The 21,626-nt window shown below is 40.1% G+C and overlaps 1 protein-coding gene across 3 annotated transcripts in view; it reads right to left on the reverse strand.

Moving 5' to 3' along the window:
- The window catches only part of prkar2aa (protein kinase, cAMP-dependent, regulatory, type II, alpha A), a 55,197-nt gene extending 35,565 nt beyond the window's left edge, over window positions 1-19,632 (reverse strand). The window contains exons 1-2 of one of the 3 annotated variants that reach the window (XM_088082406.1): window positions 19,494-19,632; window positions 17,794-18,077 (exon numbers count right to left, since the gene is read on the reverse strand). In XM_088082406.1, the coding sequence (XP_087938532.1) occupies window positions 17,794-18,040 (247 nt within the window). In that variant the 5' untranslated portion in view covers window positions 18,041-18,077; window positions 19,494-19,632. Of the gene's footprint in view, window positions 1-17,793; window positions 18,078-18,965 lie in introns of all 3 variants that reach the window. The other 2 variants (XM_042492590.2, XM_042492589.2) reach the window with 2 other exon arrangements.
- Window positions 19,633-21,626: the final 1,994 nt, after the last annotated feature.

Raw genomic sequence — 21,626 nt, forward strand, 5'->3', positions numbered from 1 at the left:
GCCCTGTCCTGCTCATACTGTAGCTGCATTGGTGTTAACTCTTTCCCAGCAGCACAGGGTTAACTGATGCAACTGAAGTTAACCCCTTTATGCCTGACGTAGCCTGATAAACTTTGCCATATTTATAAGGCCCAGAGGCCCCCACCAACATCACTCATTGTAAAATTATGAACCACTCCAAAATGAACTTGCAGTACTTATTCATTTGCTCTGAATACCCAGTCACAAAAAACATTTAAATTTTTTAATTACTTCTTTATAAATATTTGGCTTTGATAGTCAGCTCACGAGTTCCTATGCTGAAGTAGCTGCCAACAGTTTTGTGGGTAAGATAACCAAAACAGTAAGCTGAAAGCTACATCAAACTGTTAATTTTGGTGTTGACCCTCTGTGGCATCTGCATTACTAGCAACCCTTGTACATAACAGGCAGTATTTTAAGTTAAAAGTATTACTTATTGAAATTAAATATAAGTAGGAATGAATAAATAACAGTGCGACTCAGAATTATGTCAGTCAAATCAGATTTGGCCGTTCAATACGAATATCCAGCAATTTGTTATTACTCCATATAAAGTTTTTAAGTTTGAACGGGTCCAGCAGGATGTTCAGTGTGACAGCGGCATTTATGTAACAAGTGGCAGATGGGATATGCGCAACATTTTTTGCTGACACTAGACATCACACAAAAGCCAGAGCCTTTGTCATATTAAGTTGCTGTGAGCCTTAAATTCACAACTTTTAAGCAGAAGAGAGAAGATAATGTTATCTCAGAGCCCAAGGTGCAGAGTCTCTTCTCTTCTGTGCTGCTGCATCATGCATGCAGCTGCTTAAAACAAAGAGTTGTGTGAGAGTCAGGAGCACTCACTCCGCAGCAAAAATCTGGTGACCAAAACATCCCCATGAAGCACACTGCACAGCAAACTGATTAGCAATAAAAAACAAAGAAAAAAGAACTGCTCTACTTGAAGCATTCTCAGTGAACTGAAAGGTCTCCGACTGATGATTCAACTCTCTATCTTTCAACGGGCAGCCCTTATAAATAAAACAATAAATAGCAGTAAAATTACATTAAAATCATGTTTGATTACTGCACTGTGGAAAAACTTGCAGTGAACACTCAAGCAAATTAAGCGAGAGTCCTGCAGATGCAGGCTAAGCATGCAACCTAGGTTTGTTTTGAAAACCCATTCATACTAATGATACCTTGTCCTCATCTACGATGACACAGACACTTAAACAAGCATTTCTTGTCTCTATCTTAAATGTTAATGCACATTTGATAGGGATTTCATATGTTTACATATGGTGTTGGCTGTGTTATCATTTTAATGTTTATGCAAACAAAAGTGCTGATAATTGTATTCGTGGTTTTCAATATAAAGCTTGGTGAAATTATTTATTTGTGTGTATCAGTACTTTTTGGACATTTTAACAGCACCATGATAATACTGTGATAATTTTGGTCGCTGTGATCATGATATGACATTTTCATGCCATTTTATCTTTAAATTTGATTACTCCCTTTGTGAATAACGTAATCTGATTAAGGTGTTTACATGAGAAATCAAAGTTATCACAGTACTCAAACACAAATTTACCGTTTTATGCTTTGGCAGCAGCAGTACTGACAGTGCACATATGCATATGCCATTTAGCAGGGGCTTTTTTAAAGTATCTTAGAGCACCACGATAAAGTGCTTATTTAGTGTACATGGAAATCCCTCCATGACCCTGATAGTGTTAATACTATGCTATGCAAGTTACACAGGCCAGCAGCAGTTACAGTGCAAGAAGAAGAAAATTTCAGCTTTACAAATAGCACAAATGTGATATTTTTCAATTACCGGACACATCAATCAAATAAGATGGTACATAGAGATAATCTATGCTGCATGGAAGTGAGACTAAACAGCTTTTAATGTCAACTTAATTCACTAGCCGTTACTTAGCCCCTTATTTCTGACCTGCCCGTTCCACTTCCCTACAGTACGTGCTGCTTTGAGAGTTAACAAGTGGTCACAGCTCATTAACGAGTGCAGATCTTACTGCCAATTCGAGTATTTCAAGACTACAGTATTTATTCTTCTGACAGCAGCAACAGAATTTCACGTTTTGTGAGATGAAATAAATAAAACATAAAATAATCATTTACAAATCACTAACCTTTAATTATGTCTTGTGTAAATGAGGAGAAGAATTATAGAAGAGACCAACATAAAAAAAACTAACTGTAGATTGTTTATGGCTTGCTTTTCCTGATCTACTTTTCTGTGGGGGGGGGGGTGCACAGTAAACAGCTTCTTTCTTTCAGCGTAATGTGAACTTGTGCCAGAGTACAATAAAACTCACATTGTAAATATGAAGATATGAAATGAAATATCTGAAAATACCTTAAATCTAAGCAGTAAGAGTCTAGTATGTGTGCACTCTTGAGTTTCCATCTTCGCCCTGTTCACAAAGTCCACCATGTTATCAGTGATAGCCTGTATGATTATGAACCTGCAGAACCTGGGGAACGTTACCCATCGCCTGTAGAATGTGACGTTGCAGAATGTAGGTGAAAGGAATCCTTTTTCTGACCTTATCTGTCAGTGAGTTTAAGATCCTAGCTGCCACAGGTTTTCTGCAACATTTACAGTCGCGGACAAACAACAAATAATTTATAGCCTCCAAACCCAGGAGCTTTTTCCATTAAAACATATTGCCTCTTTTGCCATAAGGAGAACCCACAAGAGATGGCCCTGTGATTATTTTGGGGTCCTGACACAGTTTAAGAGATGAGACCCTGGAGACACTACATGGACCAGTACTGTCCCAGTAGCCTGGTAAATCCTGTGTGTGGCAAAGGCAAGCTGAAAGACATTAATAATTACAATGACTCAGGCCCCAACATCTTGGTCTGAAGCATCAATTCTCCACATGACAAGCACAGCAATATGTTTTCATGTCCCCGGGATGATGCTCAGTTTATTCATTTTGGTTCCCAGGGTGAAAAAAGTTCACAAACATGCGAGCCAGATACATAATGGCATAACACACAAGCGCAGAACAATATCTGGCCTCAAGAAGTCCTGTGTGGTGGTAAAACATCAAACTGTAGAATAACATTAGCAGCCAGCCTGCGGGTAGGAGAGTGCAACACTTTCTCATCAAACCACTGGGGTGTAACGTAAACAGGGCCAATCTGGTCTTCCATTACGTGACCATTTACAGCCACAAAAGAACTCTAAACGTCCACATTCTCAAGCCTATGTTTAGAGTTAGGTCATTAAATGCAGTACCATTTGACTTGGAGCTTGTGAATACTGTTTATTGTGCCATGGAAACTGACAATGTATACTTGTATGCTTACATTAAATGTGACTATCACTGCAGCCATAAAGAGACTAGACAATAACATTTGAGCAGGTACTTGAGTGTGGTGAACTGGTCAATCTGTGTGTGTGTGTGTGTGTGTGTGTGTGTGTGTGTGTGTGTGTGTGTGTGTGTGTGTGTGTGTGTGAGGCATTAATAAGGTTTTAAGTAACGAAGGCTAGTACATGAAGTAAGGCAGGTTATACAGAAAAAAAGTGACGACTTGTGCTCTTCCTGTTTTCATCCTTCTCTCTTAAAATCAACTTTATTGCTCACTGACGGACAGTAAACAGTGCAGATGCCCTTTAAGAAGATAAATAATAAGAGGGTTATACAAACACACATTATCAGAATTGCAATACAAAGACAGCAGTATGAAAGTCTGTCATATGAAGGCTATGCAAATATACTGATACAGATGCTTGTTGAAGAGAGGAGGGCTGTGAACTACCAGTGACCTCCCAATTTTCTTTATCTGAATCACGATTCAGCGAGGCTGCTGCCTATCACTGTCATTTCCAGCAGCAAATGGCTGAGAGCAGTGCCAAGGCCAGTGGTTTCTATGGTGACCATGACAGTGCCAATTTAGGGCACGCTGTTAGACCCACAGTCTACGCAGTATTTAATGCCCCTCAAATGAATCTTTTTTTTTTTTTTTTTTTTAAGGTAATGTTATTTGGCCTCGTCACTGCTTGTAAACAGTGAAAGCAGCAGGTGGGTTTTGGAATCTGTCAGGAAAAGAGTTTTCTCTGCTATGTCCAGTCCGAACACAGCTGACATTATACAATGTTAAATGTTAGAATGTGGAATCTGTCATTGCCCCCAACAAGGAGGTTATGTTTACAATCATGTTTGCGTACTGGCAGGATATCTCAAAAGCTTACAAATTTCGGTAACATCAATCCATCCATTTTCTATAAATGCTTATTTTCTTAAGGGTTGCAGGGATCTGGAGCCGATACCATCTGAAATTGGGCAAGAGGCAGGGTACACCCTGGACAGGTCACCAGACAATCACAAAGCTTACATATAAGCCCTTTTACACAGAGACCACCCTACAGGGCTGCTGAAAAGTGCCTTCTTCACGCCATTTTGCATTTTTACACAGAACCAAACAATACCGGCTCCAATGTGTGATTTTAGACAGCAAACCAGTATCCCAGAAACAAAGACGGCATGACGATTAACATAGCGTCTGCCTCTAGTGTGACATATGACATATTCATCTGCAGCACTTTCTAAACAATAACAATAATATATCATGGCAATAACAATAATTTACCATCTCTGTTATACAGTGGCTGATCTCATCCTCTGCTCAGAGGGTAAGGACCTTCCAGATCTCATTGTTTTACTTATTTGCGGACATTATGGCCGCTGTTGTTCTTCTTTGAGAGAGCCACCAACTGCTGCTAACTGCTTTTTAAATCCCTTGGTGGGTTGCACACATAACACATCAAACGTCACACCCGTCACGCCCATGATCCCGTCCTGCCAGCTGTCCTGTTAACAAGGACACAGTTTTGGTGCCATTACTACCTCCACTGCAGGCTTAAAGGCCAAAACTCTGTCCTCCCTGTACAGAGAAAGACAACCACTCATGCTCACGTTCATATCTACAGGTGATTTGAAGTCACCAGTTAAAATAACCTGCATGTCTTTGAACTGTGGGAGGAAGCTGGAGAACACAGGAAGAAACACAAATGCAAACTCCAGCCTGAACTGCCCAAGCCAGCGAAAAACCAGAACCCTCCTGCTGTGAGGCGTCAGTGCTAACCACTACATCACCGTGGTGCAAAACCTATGTACAGATTAAAGTTCAAGATTTTAGAGTCCACAGAATGATATAACTATATGATAATGATTTTAAAAAAGGCAGACTGGTAGCTTTTCCCCACGGTGGTCAGCTACCGCAACACATACACTCATTCTGTGGCAAACCATGTGTAGTGTTATATGAAAGCAACAAAGAAATTACAGCTACGGTGCAGAATTTATAATTTATATCCCATTTTCACAAGTGCACTCGACTGTTCAGTTGACGAGTCAGCGACATGCTGGTCTTTGTCTGTTCAGCTGTCTGTTCCAACAGCCAGTTTGGCAGAAAACCAACCATCAACCCTTTCATAAAACTTGTACTAGCTGGAGGCTAAGAAACTCCTATGTTCACCTGTGACTGTGTTGAGTGAACAAATGTTGATCTACTGGCCTTGTCTAAGGTTACTCTAAACAGGTTAGGTCAAACAACACAATAATCAGCATTCCCCATAAAGGAAATTATGTAACACATTGCAGCATATTGCAATCTTCTTTTAATGGAATCCATTTTTCAAAATGAGTCCCTATACTTCCAAGACAAACATCTGCACACATGTAGACACATCTAAAAACATCTTTTTAATGAGTTTTTACTACATGCCACACCTGAACTAGGCCATTATTACTTTTACGCAATTCATTTTTCCACCCTGACCCATACTCCAAAAAGCTGTGATCCAGTCTGGTTCCTAGAAAGCTCTAAACTCAATTTAAATTGATCAATCACATTACTCTACACACAGAAATTTAATGCATGGTCATGTTTTGCTGTGATGACACCTGAGGGACATGGATAACCTCAGTATGCTGGGGTGACTGGGTGTCTGTTTAATTCTCAGTGCCTGCAGATTTGACAAGTCTCCAACCAAACTATCCACCTGAGGCCTGTCTCTCACATGTCTGTCTGCATGTCTCTCTTTCAAGTTAACAGGTGGGTTTCAAAGCCAGCTGAAATGATTCCAAGAATCAAAAGCTACTTTTCACAGTTTACAAGACAACCACATTTTTAGGGAATACCTCTGAACAATGTCTAGATCCTGCCTGCCAAGGTGTCTGAAAGGTTAGACAAAGCCAGCAGTCACAGTCAAAAGTTAACTGCATTTGGCTGGTATATCATGTTGGCTCTAACCCACTGGTTTCTCTCATTCAGTCTCTTCTCATTCATGTTTACCCTCTCTTTCTACACTCCCCGTTAATTCTCTCTTTCTTACTGTGCCAAAGACGGCTCTGCTAACCCGCCCTTATAACCCCTTCTCTTCTCTAAGCCATCTTGTCTAATGAGATTGGGCCTGCAGAGCGAGGGAGACAGGGGGATAGAGAAACCGACAGCGTGGGTGTAGCAGAAATAGGATGAGAGAGTGATGCCTGACACGGGTGTAATGGTACACAAAAGTCATGGTTCAGTTTATACTTATGTTTAGGTGTCAAGGTTTAATGCTACTTCTGTACACCTGGGGAAATAAATAGGCCATTCTTTTCATTTATTTTGAACAGACAGTAGAGAAAGTGTCAAAGACAGAGACAGTCCTCTTGTTGGGGACTGAGGTAACATTTTGGTCACTGGCAACTTTGATTAACTATTTTCATTCCAAAAATAAGGCCCATTTAAAATACCTCTGTGTTACACTGTATTAAACATTTTCCCAAAAGGCAAAAGGCCACAATAGACTATAAAGCTGAAAAGCTTCTCTTACGCTATGAAACTAAAAATACCCAAATTTACAGAATATGAAAAAAAAAATTGTGCATTTGGATAAGTGTTTCAAATAGTACCACTGTGGCTATATTTAAATATTCAAAGCAACCAAACATTTATCATTGCAGTGATCCTGGGTGACACTAGTAAGTAAAGAAAAGTAAAAAAAAGCAACCAGGTATGTGCAAGACTGTGACAGATTGCACGCTGTCGTTTTGTCACTTCGACCATGATTAAGACCCATGCAATAAACCTCACAATGGAGGAAAAATTGAACGTGTTAGTGTGACCTGTTTTCACAAGCTTTTCTTGTGCAAGTGTAGGGTAGAAAATGATAAAAAGAAATGCTAGGTAACCCACTAGTCCCCAAAGCTCGGTCAATTCTCTCTTATCTCACATTGCTCGGTTGGGAAACTCTGACAAACAAAAACTGTGGGTGGTAAGTGTATCTAACCAGCCAATGTTTCATTTAAAAAGATCCTGTGGCCTGATAAAGTAGGATATAGAGCTGATTAAGTTTTGAATCCAATCACTGACTTTATTTACATGGCCTGCGATGATTGATCTTATTCTAAATAAGCCTATTTGTAAGCTGTGTGGTTTTCTTATTGGACTATTCCATATTCAGGCTCATGAACAAAGCCTGATAATTGAGGCCACCATCTCCACATTACAACATCTCAGCTTCCCTCCATAATTTAGTGTCAAACCTTATGTTGCCATCATTCCACTATGGCTTATCTTTTGAGCAAATTATGCAAAAAAACACAGCTCAAAGATCCTTTTTTTAAAAAAACAGACAATAGATAAGTAGATTTAAATGGGAGCTGGTGCTCAAAGATGGCTGCCCGAAGGAAAGACACAGTACTTGGAAAATGGCTCCAGAGGAAGCATGTTTGTAGAGAATTAAATAGTGGCAAAGAGTGCTTGTAAATGACAAAACAATGGAAGATATATAGAGGGATGTGTTTTCGCAAGGGAACATCTTTGACATGCAATGTAAAACAGTTATATTGCCGGATCTGACAAAATGCTGTAAATCATAGCACAGAAATTGACTCTGAATGTTTTACTTACTCGTCCCAACTGTATTAACACTAGAATATTGTTGAGGCTTGTGGAGTTGAAAACGCTACTGAAATTACTTTTATTGCAAAAGATGCCAAACAGAATAGCTTAGAGGAAACAGCATCTGTTTGCTTCTCAGGAAGGATTCTCTTGAAGTCCCGGTTACAGCCCTCTGAGAGTGGAGTCAGTCACACAAAATTGATCGCTGGAGGACTGATTCCCCACATCCTCATGCTGTAATTTGACCACTCTCTGTCCAGCTCATCCTCCCCCCTCAGACTTATTCTTTGTCATGTTTCTTGTGTTTCTTTCTCTCCACATCTCCCTCCCTAACTTTGTTCCTATCCCATGCCCTTCTCTCTTCTTCCCCTCTGTACTCCCACTTCCCTCCCAAGAGAAACATCAATACATGGGCATAGTTCCAGTGCCAGTGTTGAAGTATTATATCAGCTCAAGGTTAGCTTTACAGACGATAGCACTGTGGATTTAGCATATTTGCAGCTATTATCTTCTATATGTAGGCATATTCACTTCTAGCTGTAAATACTGTTTTTGTTCAACTTGTCAATTAGTCAATGGGCTCTTATTCAGATTAAAAATGTTTACATCTTCTTCTTCTTCAAAAGAACATCTCCAACTGAGACCCTTCCTGCTCCCTCCTATCTCCCTAATCCCCCATCCAGTAATGTCCCTCTGTTTTTCCACTCCCTCCTCTCCCTCGCTCTGTACAGGGAGAAACAAGGGTCACTCTGGGTCCATGGCTATTGAATGTTTCTCTTTAAACAGCACCAACTTGTACAAGGCTTTGATGGAAAACTCTTTGCTGCATCTTGTTTAACAACGGACCTCAAAGTTGCAGATCTCCATCTGAATGTCGTATTGGAAAAGCATATTTTCTTTATAATACAGGATTCTCCTCAAATAATTGGCACTTCGGATTCTCACATTTAGTAATTTTTTACTTGTAAAGGAACTAAACACATTAAGAAATGCGGATGTGATTGTCTCCATGAGTGGGACATTGCTTTCATCTGTCCATGTTGTTGTCATTATGCAATGCAGTCTGCGGTGAGAGGTGAGTTTGTAACAGCTTGTAAATTCACAATAACAACATAAAGTGTGAAAGTAAGCGTAACACATCCTCTCTAATCTAGATGACCTAGAGTAAGAGGTTCTAAATGTTATGGTATAAGTTAATTTACTAGATGGAAGAGGGTAATTAAATGCACATAACATGGGTGCAAGGCATACAGAAAAAAAGCATAAACAAAGAAAAGCAATGTCTGCACAGTGTCATAAAAGTCTTATAAAGACCACATTTCTATCCCACTTGGATCTGTGCCATGTCAGATGATTGTGGTCAATTACTGAAACTATTTTGAGGCAGTAGTCAGACAACATCATAACCTACAGGGACGGTGTGTTGGAACAAAGAGAGTGTGTGAACTCCAAACAGGAGCAGTGGAGGAGGATGTGAAGCCACTGGCTAAAGGCCTGCCAACCCCCCTCTATTTCCTCATTTTTCTGCAGTGCCACTAAAGATAGCTTGAGGGCAGAGAATGAGGAAGTACCAAAGTTCAAATAATGTCTATCAGTTAATGAAAGCTAGCCAGATTGTACCACAGCCTGCTCTGCCACTGCCTCATCTGTCTTTTCTCCTTTTTCATAATTGGTCATTTTTTTTGTTGTTGTTGGTCTATTTCAATTAGTTCTTTCCCTGGTTCAGATGTCGGTATGTTTTGTCTCTTTTATTCCTCTGTGCTCTTGCAAAGGAAGACTAGTTTTCCACTATGGTATTCTAATAGGATCTAAATAATAAACAAATAAATGCGCTGCTCTGTTTATGTCCCACTGTCAACCACAAAGTGTCCTAGTGGATGCCAAGACACGTTGCCTTACATGAAGATTAGATAAAGATGGCTAAAGGCTGACACAGACTTTCATTGCCACATTTGCGCATGATTTAAAAGTGTGTCTTTGTGACTTGAACAGAGGCCTAAGAATTGACACATACATTTCCTGTTATGTTGCACTGTTTCAAGTTGTTTTGCTTTATCTTGGTATCTCAGCTGTATAATACAGTGTGTCTTTCACCATCACTGTCAATGTTTCCAAACATGCTCCTTATTTCTGACATAGACACAGAAAGGGATACAAAGGTAAGTGATCCAAAGGACATAAACATGTAGATGTAGAAAAATGGGAAAAAAAAGACAAGTAGTGGGGTTGTACAAATAGGTACATGAAGATGTACAGAGACATGGCGACACAGATTCAAAGAAAAAGACTCCAAACGATGAAAAAAGACAAAGAAGGATGACAGCGGGCAGGTAGGCAGGAAGGTAGACAAACCAACAGACTGGCATTCAAAGGAATGATTGATGCAAAAACATAGAGACAAAAAAGAAAAACAAACATTCCTGCAATTTGATTAACAGAGGGGAAAAAATCTAAAGAAAAAAGACATGAGCACAGAGCAAGACAGAGAGCAAGTTTAACAGACATCCAGTTAGTGAAGAGAAAAGAACATGACATGAAGACATGAAAGGACAAGTCAATGAGACAGACAGGTACTGTATTAAAAAACAGTCAGAAAGACAGACTGAGTAGCATGAGCCGTCTGAGGGCTTTTCCACTTAGCGCTGTCAGTCAGCCAGTCCAGCAGGTCTCTATAGGGATGCTAGGCTGAATTAGATTTGCCTGCGGGCTAAAAGCACACTGGACACATACTGCAGCCTGCTAATCAGGTCACCTGTTGCACAACACTGCACGGAGACCAGCTATACACACACACACACACACACACACACACACACACACACACACACACACACACACACACACACACATATACAGACACACTAAGGTGCAGGGGCATTTGTGAACGCAAGCACTCACTCTCCCTTTTAATCACTCATACAACCATGAAAACACACACACACACACACACACACACACACACACACACACACACACACACACACAGAGTCTCTGCAGGCTAATGAATACGGACATCTCAGCTCTGCTTATTGCACTACTTATCAACGCCTATAGGGGCTCAGTATAATGTCACCACACACTAATGAAAGGAAAATGTCACAAAACAAACTTGAATAAAAAAAACAAACAAACAAAAAACGACAAATGTGTCAATTACAGCAGAACAGGATACAATGAGAACAGATCAGAAAAGGGAAAGTAGCACATACTAAAGAAAAATTTAGACCTTTCCCTGCCCTTCCTATAGTGTGTATGCTATGACAGTCAGGAGTTACTCAGTATCTAATAAAAAGACTGATCAATACGATTTGGTGAAAAACGGAGGGGGGGGGCAGGAGAAAGGAAGAGGACTTAGAAACAAAGGCAGAAAAGTAGGGGGTAAAGGGAGAGGAAGTCAGGGTGTCAGAAACAAAGTTAGGAATGAGGAGGAGGTGACAGAACGAGGGATGTGACAGAAAGAGGTCAGGGAGGCAGAATTTCACCATGTTGTGTGTGATCATGCCCCTAACTACATTAACTCCAGGCTCAACAACAACCAAACATGCAGGAAACATCTATATGCTCCACAGACAAACACATTGCGGTCGACATACACCAACATTAAGCCTGAGTGTATGTATTATAATTTCAGCTTTAATGGGTTAAATGAATTTACTTAGAAAACAAATTGGTTTTTTTTCCCCTAAAAGAATAAGATCAAATGAATAAGAGCAACTGGCAGCACACAATCTCTTACCAGAAGAATGCTAAACCTGAAAACCACTGCCGCATAACTTAAGGTGTAAAACCCTATTCCATACTGAATTTCAGATCATGTAAGCCCTAAAATCTAGCTGACAAAATTTCAGACACATTTAAGCTTCTTCAGGAGTTCCAGACATGGCCACTTTCAAAGTTATTGGTATCGTTTGTATTTACAAAGCAATTGGCCTTATGTCATATAATTTCAGACCATCAGTTCAAAATGAAAAGTAGTCATCTGGGATAATTTGCATTTACTGGTGCAAGAGGACTGCTGCTGTGAAAATGAAACACTTCACCCGCTTCTGTTGATGTTATGAGTCTTCCCAAGACTTCTGCTTTCAAAACACCAGCACTCATATTATCAACAAAACGCACCTAGGTAGGATTTTGGAAATACTGACTTATGCTTTTCAGGAAAAAGACACTCCCCCCAAACAGATTACAACATCTTGGAGGGAAATCTTCCAATTTTCCTTGATAAAGCTAGCTGAAATTTCCTAGTCATCTGTGGTAAACAATGCCCTGTCCAAGACGAATAAGAGCCAAGCTGAAAGTCTGTTATGTATCCAGGTGACTTGTCATCTAACTACAAAGCTACGTTATATTCTTTTGAGAGTTAGCATGTGCTGATAGATTCCAGCCTCTCTCCTTGCTCAATCACTTTTTCATATAGCATCTGCTTTATCCTGGCTGTCTTTCTTATAAAAACACATTTAATTTATTTCTATCATCATCCCTGGGACTCATCTGTCCCTCCATCCATCTTTTAATAAAAAGCCTCACTTATTTCAGTCACAGATGCATCAATTCATCACTTCTGTTTCTCTTGGTGAACACGTACTGCCAGACTGACACTAGACAGGCCAGGCCACTAGACAGAAGGGGAAAAACATGCACATATTAGGAAAATCTCCTTTGTATATGCTTTATTGCATTAAATATGTACTTCCTTTCATCTGCAACTGCCCTTTGTAACTCAAGTGAATACTGAGTAAAATGGAAATCACACATTTCACCTGGATTAACCAGGTAAGTGTATTTAAAGGCAACAACAGATGACTCTGATCCAGAAAACTCTGTTTTAATGCAGCTCCATTTATTCTGAAAGTTCCAAATTCGTTTTGAAGGGCCAATATTTTAACACTAGGGTTTTTCTGTACCATATATATGGTTTTAATAACGCGTCTATAATGGTGTTTACAACAAAATGTGGGTTTGACTTTCCACTGCTTTTCTGAGGGCCTCTTTTTGTCCCTCCGACAAACAATCAGATTTGCTAATAAGCAGAAGTAACCACCTACTACTTACTGATATTCATGAGTAAAACGTTCTGATTGGCTAATACAGAAAGCACAAGGCGGTCTGGGATCCAATTTTGATGAAAGTATAGGTAAACATGGCTACTGTATTGGTAAGATCTTACCAGTTTGAGCCTGAAATTTTTTTTTTGCTGGTGTTGTGTCAAAGTCTGTAGATATGCGTCTCCCGTATTAGACAGCATTAGACAGCCCCTGGCTTTCCAAATTGTGACGTACCTTTTCTGGCATTCCTGGCTTACATTTGAGTCTCAGATTTAAGGAAAGTGCACAGACATTTCCCCCTTCAGTGGAGGAATGTAAAATCACCTCTCTAGTGATAAATTTGATCAAACAAAAGCCAGTAAGGTTACGGTCAGACATTTTAGGGGACATAAACATAAGAAAACACATTTTTCAGTGGAAGGGGACTTTAAACTCAACTTTTCAGCAAGTAGAAAAGCTCTGGATTAAAGGCTTATTTCAAACTAAAGTTCAACCTGAATACAGAAAGGTTTACTTAAAAATCTTTGGCTCAACATCACTTGATATGATGGAGGTACAACAGTTTGTGTCCAAAACAATATCTCCTTTTGTTAAGCGGCTTAGACCTGTGTAGTGATCCTGTGGTGGATTAAGGCAACAAGAGTTGAAAAAATAAAGCATGTAAAATAGGACATCATGCTTTAGGAGTTTACAGTACTGTCCATGGGAGTACATTACCAGCTATTTATCTCATTTACATTTTAGGCGTTTAGCTGACACACTCATACACAGCGATTTCCTGCAGCACAAATGAAAGGTTAAGGGCACACTGGTGAATCATTGTAGCTGTAAATAGCTTAAAAAGGGAATAAAAAGACTGTCAGGATTTTTTTTACATACAACAAACACACCAGTTACAGATCATGTTCATGCAACACAACTAGCATTTAACCTTGAAGCTCTTTAGAATTTTTTTAATAAATCGTTTTATTCATGGGTCCAATAAAACTACTCCTCCCGTACAGAGAGCTGTTCCATGCCGTCACAGCTCAATATAGTATTTCACAACGACCGTATTTCTTAATCAAGCGGTCAAAACCCAAAATGAGTCATTGGCCTACTTCTGGTGGGTCACCACCTGATCTTAATGTATGTTTACTTCGTATCTAATTGTTAAGTTGGCTTTAAATGTGGCTGTATTTACTCAATTTTGTGAAATTGTTGGAACTTGAAAATGACAAGTGAAATTGTCTTGTTCTGTCTAAGTGTTAGAGTCGTTATTAGTGAGTCAGATTTACCTTGATCATGACAAAGAGGATTTAGCCAATGACGAAGTTTGGAGATCTGCAAGGTTTTTTTTTAACATGTTTAAGAATATGCGAATATGACCTACTTTTTTTCTGTCCTTATAAAGTCATTATCAATATAATTATTATTAGTTTGCAACCCGCAGAATACAGATATATAGCACAATAAACTTGATTTACTGATGTTGCTAAAACTTAGAAAGACTGATTTAATTAAACTTGTCATATTTAAGTTTCAACAACTTCATAAAATTAAGTAAATATAACTAAATCTTAAGTAATCTTAACAATTAGATATAGAGTCAACATAAATTAACACCAATAGTTACATTTACTTTTTTTTTCTTAAGGTAAGTGTTTTTAGAGTTCTTTTACAAAAATTCCCTTGTTTTTACAGTTTACTGCGACTGTCTTATACCCCTTTCCCACCAAAATTGGCGCCTGAACGTCGGTTTTTCAAACACAGGTAAACCCGCTCAATATGAGCGATTTCCTGTATTCCCATTGCCAGTGAACACACCGCTCCTACACACGAGTCTGCCTTCTTGGGGGGTGTTTGCTTGTTGTGCCTGTCACAGACAGGCCGGAGAACAGCTTGGGAGGAGATGGACGGTAATTTGTGGTGGCACATCATTGCATCTCTCCAATTGCGGAGCTGAAATAGCCACATTTATTGATGCCAATGGGAGCCAGAGGCGATAGATACCTTTGTCTACAGCAGATTCATTCGACCCGGTTGTTAATGCTGATCATATGCATTGTCATTGCATTAAAAAGCCATTTGTTAGCATGTGTTACTGGGGTTTTTTGTAGTGGGAATGAGGCTATATTGTCTGTAGATTGCTCAGGGCTGCAAGGGTTGTAACTAACACAATCAGGTTGGGTATGCGTCACCTTTGGAAATACAGAAGAGTTTCCATCCCTCTTTTGCATCCCGAATTTAAAAAGTTATTTTGGTGTTTTTGTCACAAGACCTGTTTTGGAGCATGTGCTGTTGAACCAGTAGCACTATAGTACTCTATATACCTATGGGCTACAGAAGTGGTCAGGGAAAGCACATGATGTTTTTCATTATACAGGCCTGTGTTGTTCCCTTCAGAAATTAGTGTCCCCAGGGGGTAGTATACACAAGCCTGGGTGGATAATCTACTGTCATGGATGTCATGTGTGTAACCCACAGCATCCAAAAGCTTCTCCCTTGAGCATGACGACGTCAGCTCCCTGTCCATTTATTGCCACCTTGGATGAGGTGTGGAAAATGCTTAACAACTGATTGCTAATCAAAATGTACAAGAAAGAATTTCTTCATGGCGTCACCAGGCTGGAATTTGAACGGGCGTGAAATCAAGTCCTAACACATCTGCTCGCCTTCACACACACACACACACACACGCACTCACAGATGCAACATGTGCGTGCACATACACACTGCTGCCTCAGCTGAGGTCACAGCTGTTTGACAGCAGCCAAACCCCACTTGTGTGAGCATAGAAACAGGACCTGTAATCCCCCTTTTACCCTGAGCCAGCTTGTACCAATCTCCAAGGTTGGTCAATAATGCTTTCAGCAGAGATGAACATTTTCATATGGGGCACGACAAATATAGTTATCCTATAAATGCAACTGAGTAAAACTAGAACCAAAGTTTAAACCAAAAAATATACCACCCAAATTGCAGTAAACAAGTCTGATAAATTCTTTTGTTTTTTATCCAGCAACTACACTCCGCCAGTGCTTTAGTAACTGCCAATGATACTGGCAGGAGAGAAACTGTGCGATCCATTATCAAACTTGAGAAGCATTTAGTTTTACACACACATGGTGCATTGAGAAACTCTGTCTCTAGCTTAAAAAATGCTTTAACATCTGAGAATTTTAAAAGATACACCTACGATACATTCACAGATCATCCCAGCTGATCATCACAATGGATGAACTCATTGAGAAAACAGAACCCCCATTCACAAGGTAACAGCCCCGGGCTCCGCAGCACACTGATGTGATCTAGGCCACGCTGCTCTGAGCAGCACAGAGGAGAGCTGAGCTAGGGAGTAGCTTACATCTTCTGCCAGTCTGACAAACACAGGGGAGTGATGCGAAAGAGGCATGGCATAGCTTCTGCTGAAGATAGCATGTGTGCTACCTTGATAGTTAAAGCTACAAAGCAAAGGTTATACAGTTCATGAACTCGTTTTGTCATTTCTTCATATACATTTATTTATTTCATAAACTTTCAGTCCAACTCTTCTTTAAATGTGAAGTTGTACACATGGGTCTTTTCCAATTTTCTGTGTGAATTGAACTTTTAGAGCAACTCCTTTTAAATGCTACAAGTATCAATTTACATTGAAATTTTAAAGTAGCTATAGAGTGCCCCAGAAATTATGTTTTTCTGTAGACCAACCGGGAAGCTATTGTGCCCTGGTTACCTAGTCAAAAAGCCCATGGCATTTTTCCATGGATTTTAGATCATTGCAGAAAATAAGCTCTGATACTTTAACATTTTGTTCAGTAAAATAATCTTCACAAATACCATTTTCAGGATTTTTGAAGCCTAAATGCAGTAGCCAGAAGTAAAAAATGTATGTTAGGTTCTAAGTGGAATACACTACTGTCAAGCACCACTATGACAAGGCTGTAAAGTTGTGATCGGCGCAATTCGGCTTGGTGATGCTCTGAAGTCATTTAGTAACTTGTTAGCAACTGCCTTTTTTTAAGACACATAAAAGCTTCAAAGTTCACAAGCGGGGTATTTACTGATGCATTTTTATGTTATTTTAAGTCTCTTACTAGTGTTAACCACCGATCATATTTCAGGCTTCTAAATCAAAAAAAAAAAAAAAATTCAAAAAAAACACCGACTTTGTGAATAGGGAAATGGAGTTGCTGGTATGGTAATGAATTTCCAGGTTTTAGGAATACTCTAAAATAGGATGTTGGCCTACAGTCCCTGAATTTAAAAAAATATATTTCTTTTTTGTTTTTCTTCTTTACTATAGCTTACAATGTATCTGTAGGTTGGCTTTTGTTATTTTTAAGCACTTGATAAAATGTAATACAAGCGTCATTCGTAAAGGTCTATGCAGTCAAGGCTTGAGAGTCTGCAGATTTAAAGTTTAATATTTGAACACTTTCTAAAAAGATTTGACTGAAAAGCTGGTATATTTAATAAAGGACACCTTTAAAGGCCTTGAAACTTTACGGTTCAATTCAAAATATGTTGAGTGCTATTTTAGATCCTGACAGCCAGATAGATAATGAGCATGGAGAGGACCTAGATTAGATGAGTGGCAGATGAGGGCTCTAGCTGAACTGTCTGCTCAATGGGATTTTCTTGGTGCAAGTATGTGTATGCAAATGTGGCAGGTCTAAGACACTTGAGAAATCTGTCTCAAAAGGAGGAGATGAGATAGATTCTGACTAAATTGGTGACACTTACATTACCTTTCATTCTGTCACGTTCCACTCACTCAGACATGTTCGACGAAACAGCTGACAATCATGACAAAAAGACAACAACTTACGCTCAAAGTCAGAATCATCATCTTCATCATCATCTCCATTGGACTCTGTTTGCATCGGCTCCCCATCAAACATCACTCCTTTCCCCGTCTTGCCTCCGGCGCCGGACCCATCCTGGCTTCTGGTGTCCCGCAAACGGGTGAAGTACTGTACTGCAAAATCCACCAGGTCTGTCGGCCTTTGTCGCAGCACCTCCACAGTGTAGCCTTGCAGCAGTTCTGTCAACCCCACCGGGATCTCAATACTCATGGCTGTGTGTAGCTCGGTGGTGGCGTTTGCTATCTATCTACAGAAGGAGTGAAAATGAGTCAGAATTTGTTGTGCTACAGAGTCATACTTGTGTTTCAGTACTGGGTTGTGATGTGGATATGGGTTGCACTGTTGCTGATTTCAACAGCTAACTTTGACTTTTACTATGCCAGTACACTATGTGCCCTGTGTGGCCTGTGAATGTTAAGTGGCTGATGACAGCTCTACATGGCAACAGGAATGTACTGGGACAGCCTGGGTAACTGAATAAATAACCATGAGGTTTGTCAGCTGAACAGATACTACACTGCAATTTAGAAACTGGTGTAATGACGTACATGAAGTGCTGCTGTGACATTGTCAGTGCACGGCCACTTTATCAGGGTTGAACCCAGGAACACACAGTTCCCACAGCTGCACCCAACAGATATGAGCCGAACATTTACCCCTGAGAGAATAGATAACCAGTGACATTTGCAGGGTTTGAGTAACATTACTTCTTTGCATCGTCAGAAACTGAACTGTCAACTTGGGTGGGTGGCCGGCTGAAACTAGCTAGCAGAGCAGCTAATTAGCTAACACTCATGACAACTGGTTTACTGCCCTTTTCGATGCACAGATAGACTTAACTACCAGAACCCATCTAACTTAACTAACAAATGAATGACTGCAGCAAAGGCAGAGGAGCTAAAATTCAAGCGCAGTCTCACTTTCAACCCATGAAGCATTAGCTATCTTGCTAGCTAGTGTACCACCTTCAAGGGAGCCTTTACCGTTAGCCTACGCTGAAGTATGGCGCACTGGCTGTAGGAGCTAAGCCACAGATAAGTGGCTGGCTGGATAAACGCTGCTGTGCAAGCACAGCAAGTTGTACAGAACCGGTAAGCCGTTTGGTAAGCTAACTTACCAACTGTGTGTGACTTACGTGAGAATCTGTCTCCCCGGCTAAACTAGCCAGTCCCCTCCTTCTCAGTGTCTTCCTTGTTCTCTCTTATTTCGTCTCTTCTTTTTAGCCAGTCTCTTTGCCAGTGTAGCGACCGTATCCCTCCACAGAAGACACTTGTCCGACGGTAAAGCCAACTATTTGCCGTTGGCGACGCCTAGCTAACGTTTAGGGGGCTATTTTAGCTTGCCAGCCAGCTGAACACCGATGCTGGCTAAGTTGAGAGGAGAAAGCACTCGACTTCACCGCTGCAGCCTCTTACGACGTCCACGCACTTGGTGAGGGTGGGACTTGCTGAAGCAGCAGGGAGAGCGCTGGCTAGCTGGCAGGCTAACTGGCTGCTAACTACTTGTTAGCAACTGCCTGCTTTCGTTTGGCAACTGCCTAGCGACCCCACTCTCCTCAAGACTAAAGTACTGCTACAGCCGGGCGACAGATCCTAAGCTCGGCGTTTACAGCGTTGCGCCACTCGGACGTTATAAGTACAAAACCGACGTATCAACGACAAACCTTTTAACGTTATTCTCGTAATATTTCGGTTAAAGACACCAGGAGACGGTTGCAAAAGATGACTGAACACACGTTTCCTCCCTCCCGGCGAGGCACTCTTCAGTCCTACACGCACGAATGAGCCGTTGCCGCTAGCAAGCGTGAGTAGGCGTGGTTATCGAGAAAGCAGAAAGCGTTTGACATTGATTGACAGAAACCATGACCAATCAGAGTACAAGTTTGGAATACCCACGCCAATTGGATGTAGTCATTTAAAAAGAGGCGGGATCAGAGGCTGAACCATATTTCACAGTCAGAACAGGACCACACCCACAGAGGTGGCCTTGACAATTTTGAAGAAAAATATTAAGTAAAAAAAAAAATATATATAAAGGCTCGAGCAAATTCCAGCCAACATGTCAGCATCTGTAAAGGCTGTGTTTTACTGTGTGGTCTAACGTGTTCAAAATACCTGCATGTAAGTCAAAATCAGCTTTGATGGGCAGGCAAGTAAGTAGTAAAAATGATAATAATAATAATAATAATAATTGTTATTATTATTATTATAGTTGGAGTGAGATGATAAGATGATGTGCTGCAAACAGTGGGATGACTCCTTGAAAATCTATTCGTGATGTGATAGGGAAAAAGAAAACATTCCAAACAGGTATCTCAAATAAAGACGCTCAACTTTGTTGCAGTTTAACCCTTTGAAATCTGGAGCGACATCACTTTCTTTGTGCTGCTTTCAGATGCCTTTCACAAGTAATTAAACCTTTGAAGAAATGTTTCACAAATAGAACGACATTAGTAAATGAAAAAAAATTAAAATAAGTTAAGAACAAAAATGTCTGGGGAAAAAAGAGGAAAACAATGTTTCTAAATATCATACTTACATATATAACATTATGTAACAAAATTATTATAAATTTTAAGCACCTTTTCCAGCGTCATTTTTATTTTGTTGTTTGTTTGTTTTTATTTTATTAATTTTTCTTCCAATTTTCAGTTAATTCCTTGTACTTTTTTCAAAATTCCCACTATGTTGGGGTCATTTCTTCTTTCATTGCTCATTGCATTCTTCCTATGTTTTTGACAGAAATCAAGCCAATTTGCTCAGGTCTCAAAGGGTTAACCTGAGGAACAGGTATTGATTCAATAAATGTGGTTTGACTGAATAACATTCATAACACACATCCTTTCACAATGATACAGTGGCAAATCTGCAACAGAATGCTTTTCTTGAAAAGCCTAAATCCTCTCTGGTATTACATATAAGAAGACCTCAGAGATTTTCTCATGTCCCAGTTCCCTTACTTGCTCCCATCCCTCACTCATTCTCTAACCCGCCATCCGACCATCATCCTTTCCTTCTTTCCAGACTATCAAGGCTCTTTGCAGGTCTGTTCAGATAAGACAGCACACTCTGTTTTATCCCCCGAATGCAAATATCAAATCCTAATGTAACCCTCCAAAATTGCATTTCATCGGAGTAAATCAACCAGTCCTGTTTTGCTTTCTATTTTTGTACACACAGGCTCAGTGCATTACTACTGATGTTTCCTGTTTCCACCTTCCTGCTCTTGTTTACTTTGTTTGAATCAGTTTTCCCCTGCAGAGGTGAGACAGTTGAAGTGGGGCATTGTCACCGAGAGGGGTGATCTACCTATTCTGAGAAGTCTTTAAGCATCACCACAGTCCATGTAGCATCTCCTCTTTTCCATTTCCATTTCTTAGCTGTCACAGAGGTAAAGCCGTTGCCATGGTCACAGCGAGCCCGGATTTAATTCCTCGAACCGGTTTCTGATTGGCTTAGGTCTTTGTTTTCAACAAACACAGAGGAAAAACAGACCTTCAGGCTCCCTCTGCTGGGAGAATAAACATTGCAAATAACATATTCTTAAAAGTTTACATGTTTGAAAAATGTTTACACAGAGTTTGCAACCAATTCCAAACTGACTTTTCAAAATAAAGCACATCACCAGTATGACATTTCTCAGTCTCTCAGGGCAGATGATGAAGGTTGATTACACTGCCGAGATCAATTAGCTTGTGGACCATAATGTTCTCCCTTAATCACCGCTGGATGTGCTCTATGGCAATTGGCCTGCCTAAAGACTCCTGCCTGTACATGTCCCATGGGAGCACATTTTC

The sequence above is a fragment of the Plectropomus leopardus genome, chromosome 9 (assembly GCF_026936395.1).
Source record: "Plectropomus leopardus strain MGB_pleo_1.0 chromosome 9, ASM2693639v1, whole genome shotgun sequence".
Taxonomy (NCBI): Eukaryota; Metazoa; Chordata; class Actinopteri; order Perciformes; family Serranidae; genus Plectropomus; species Plectropomus leopardus.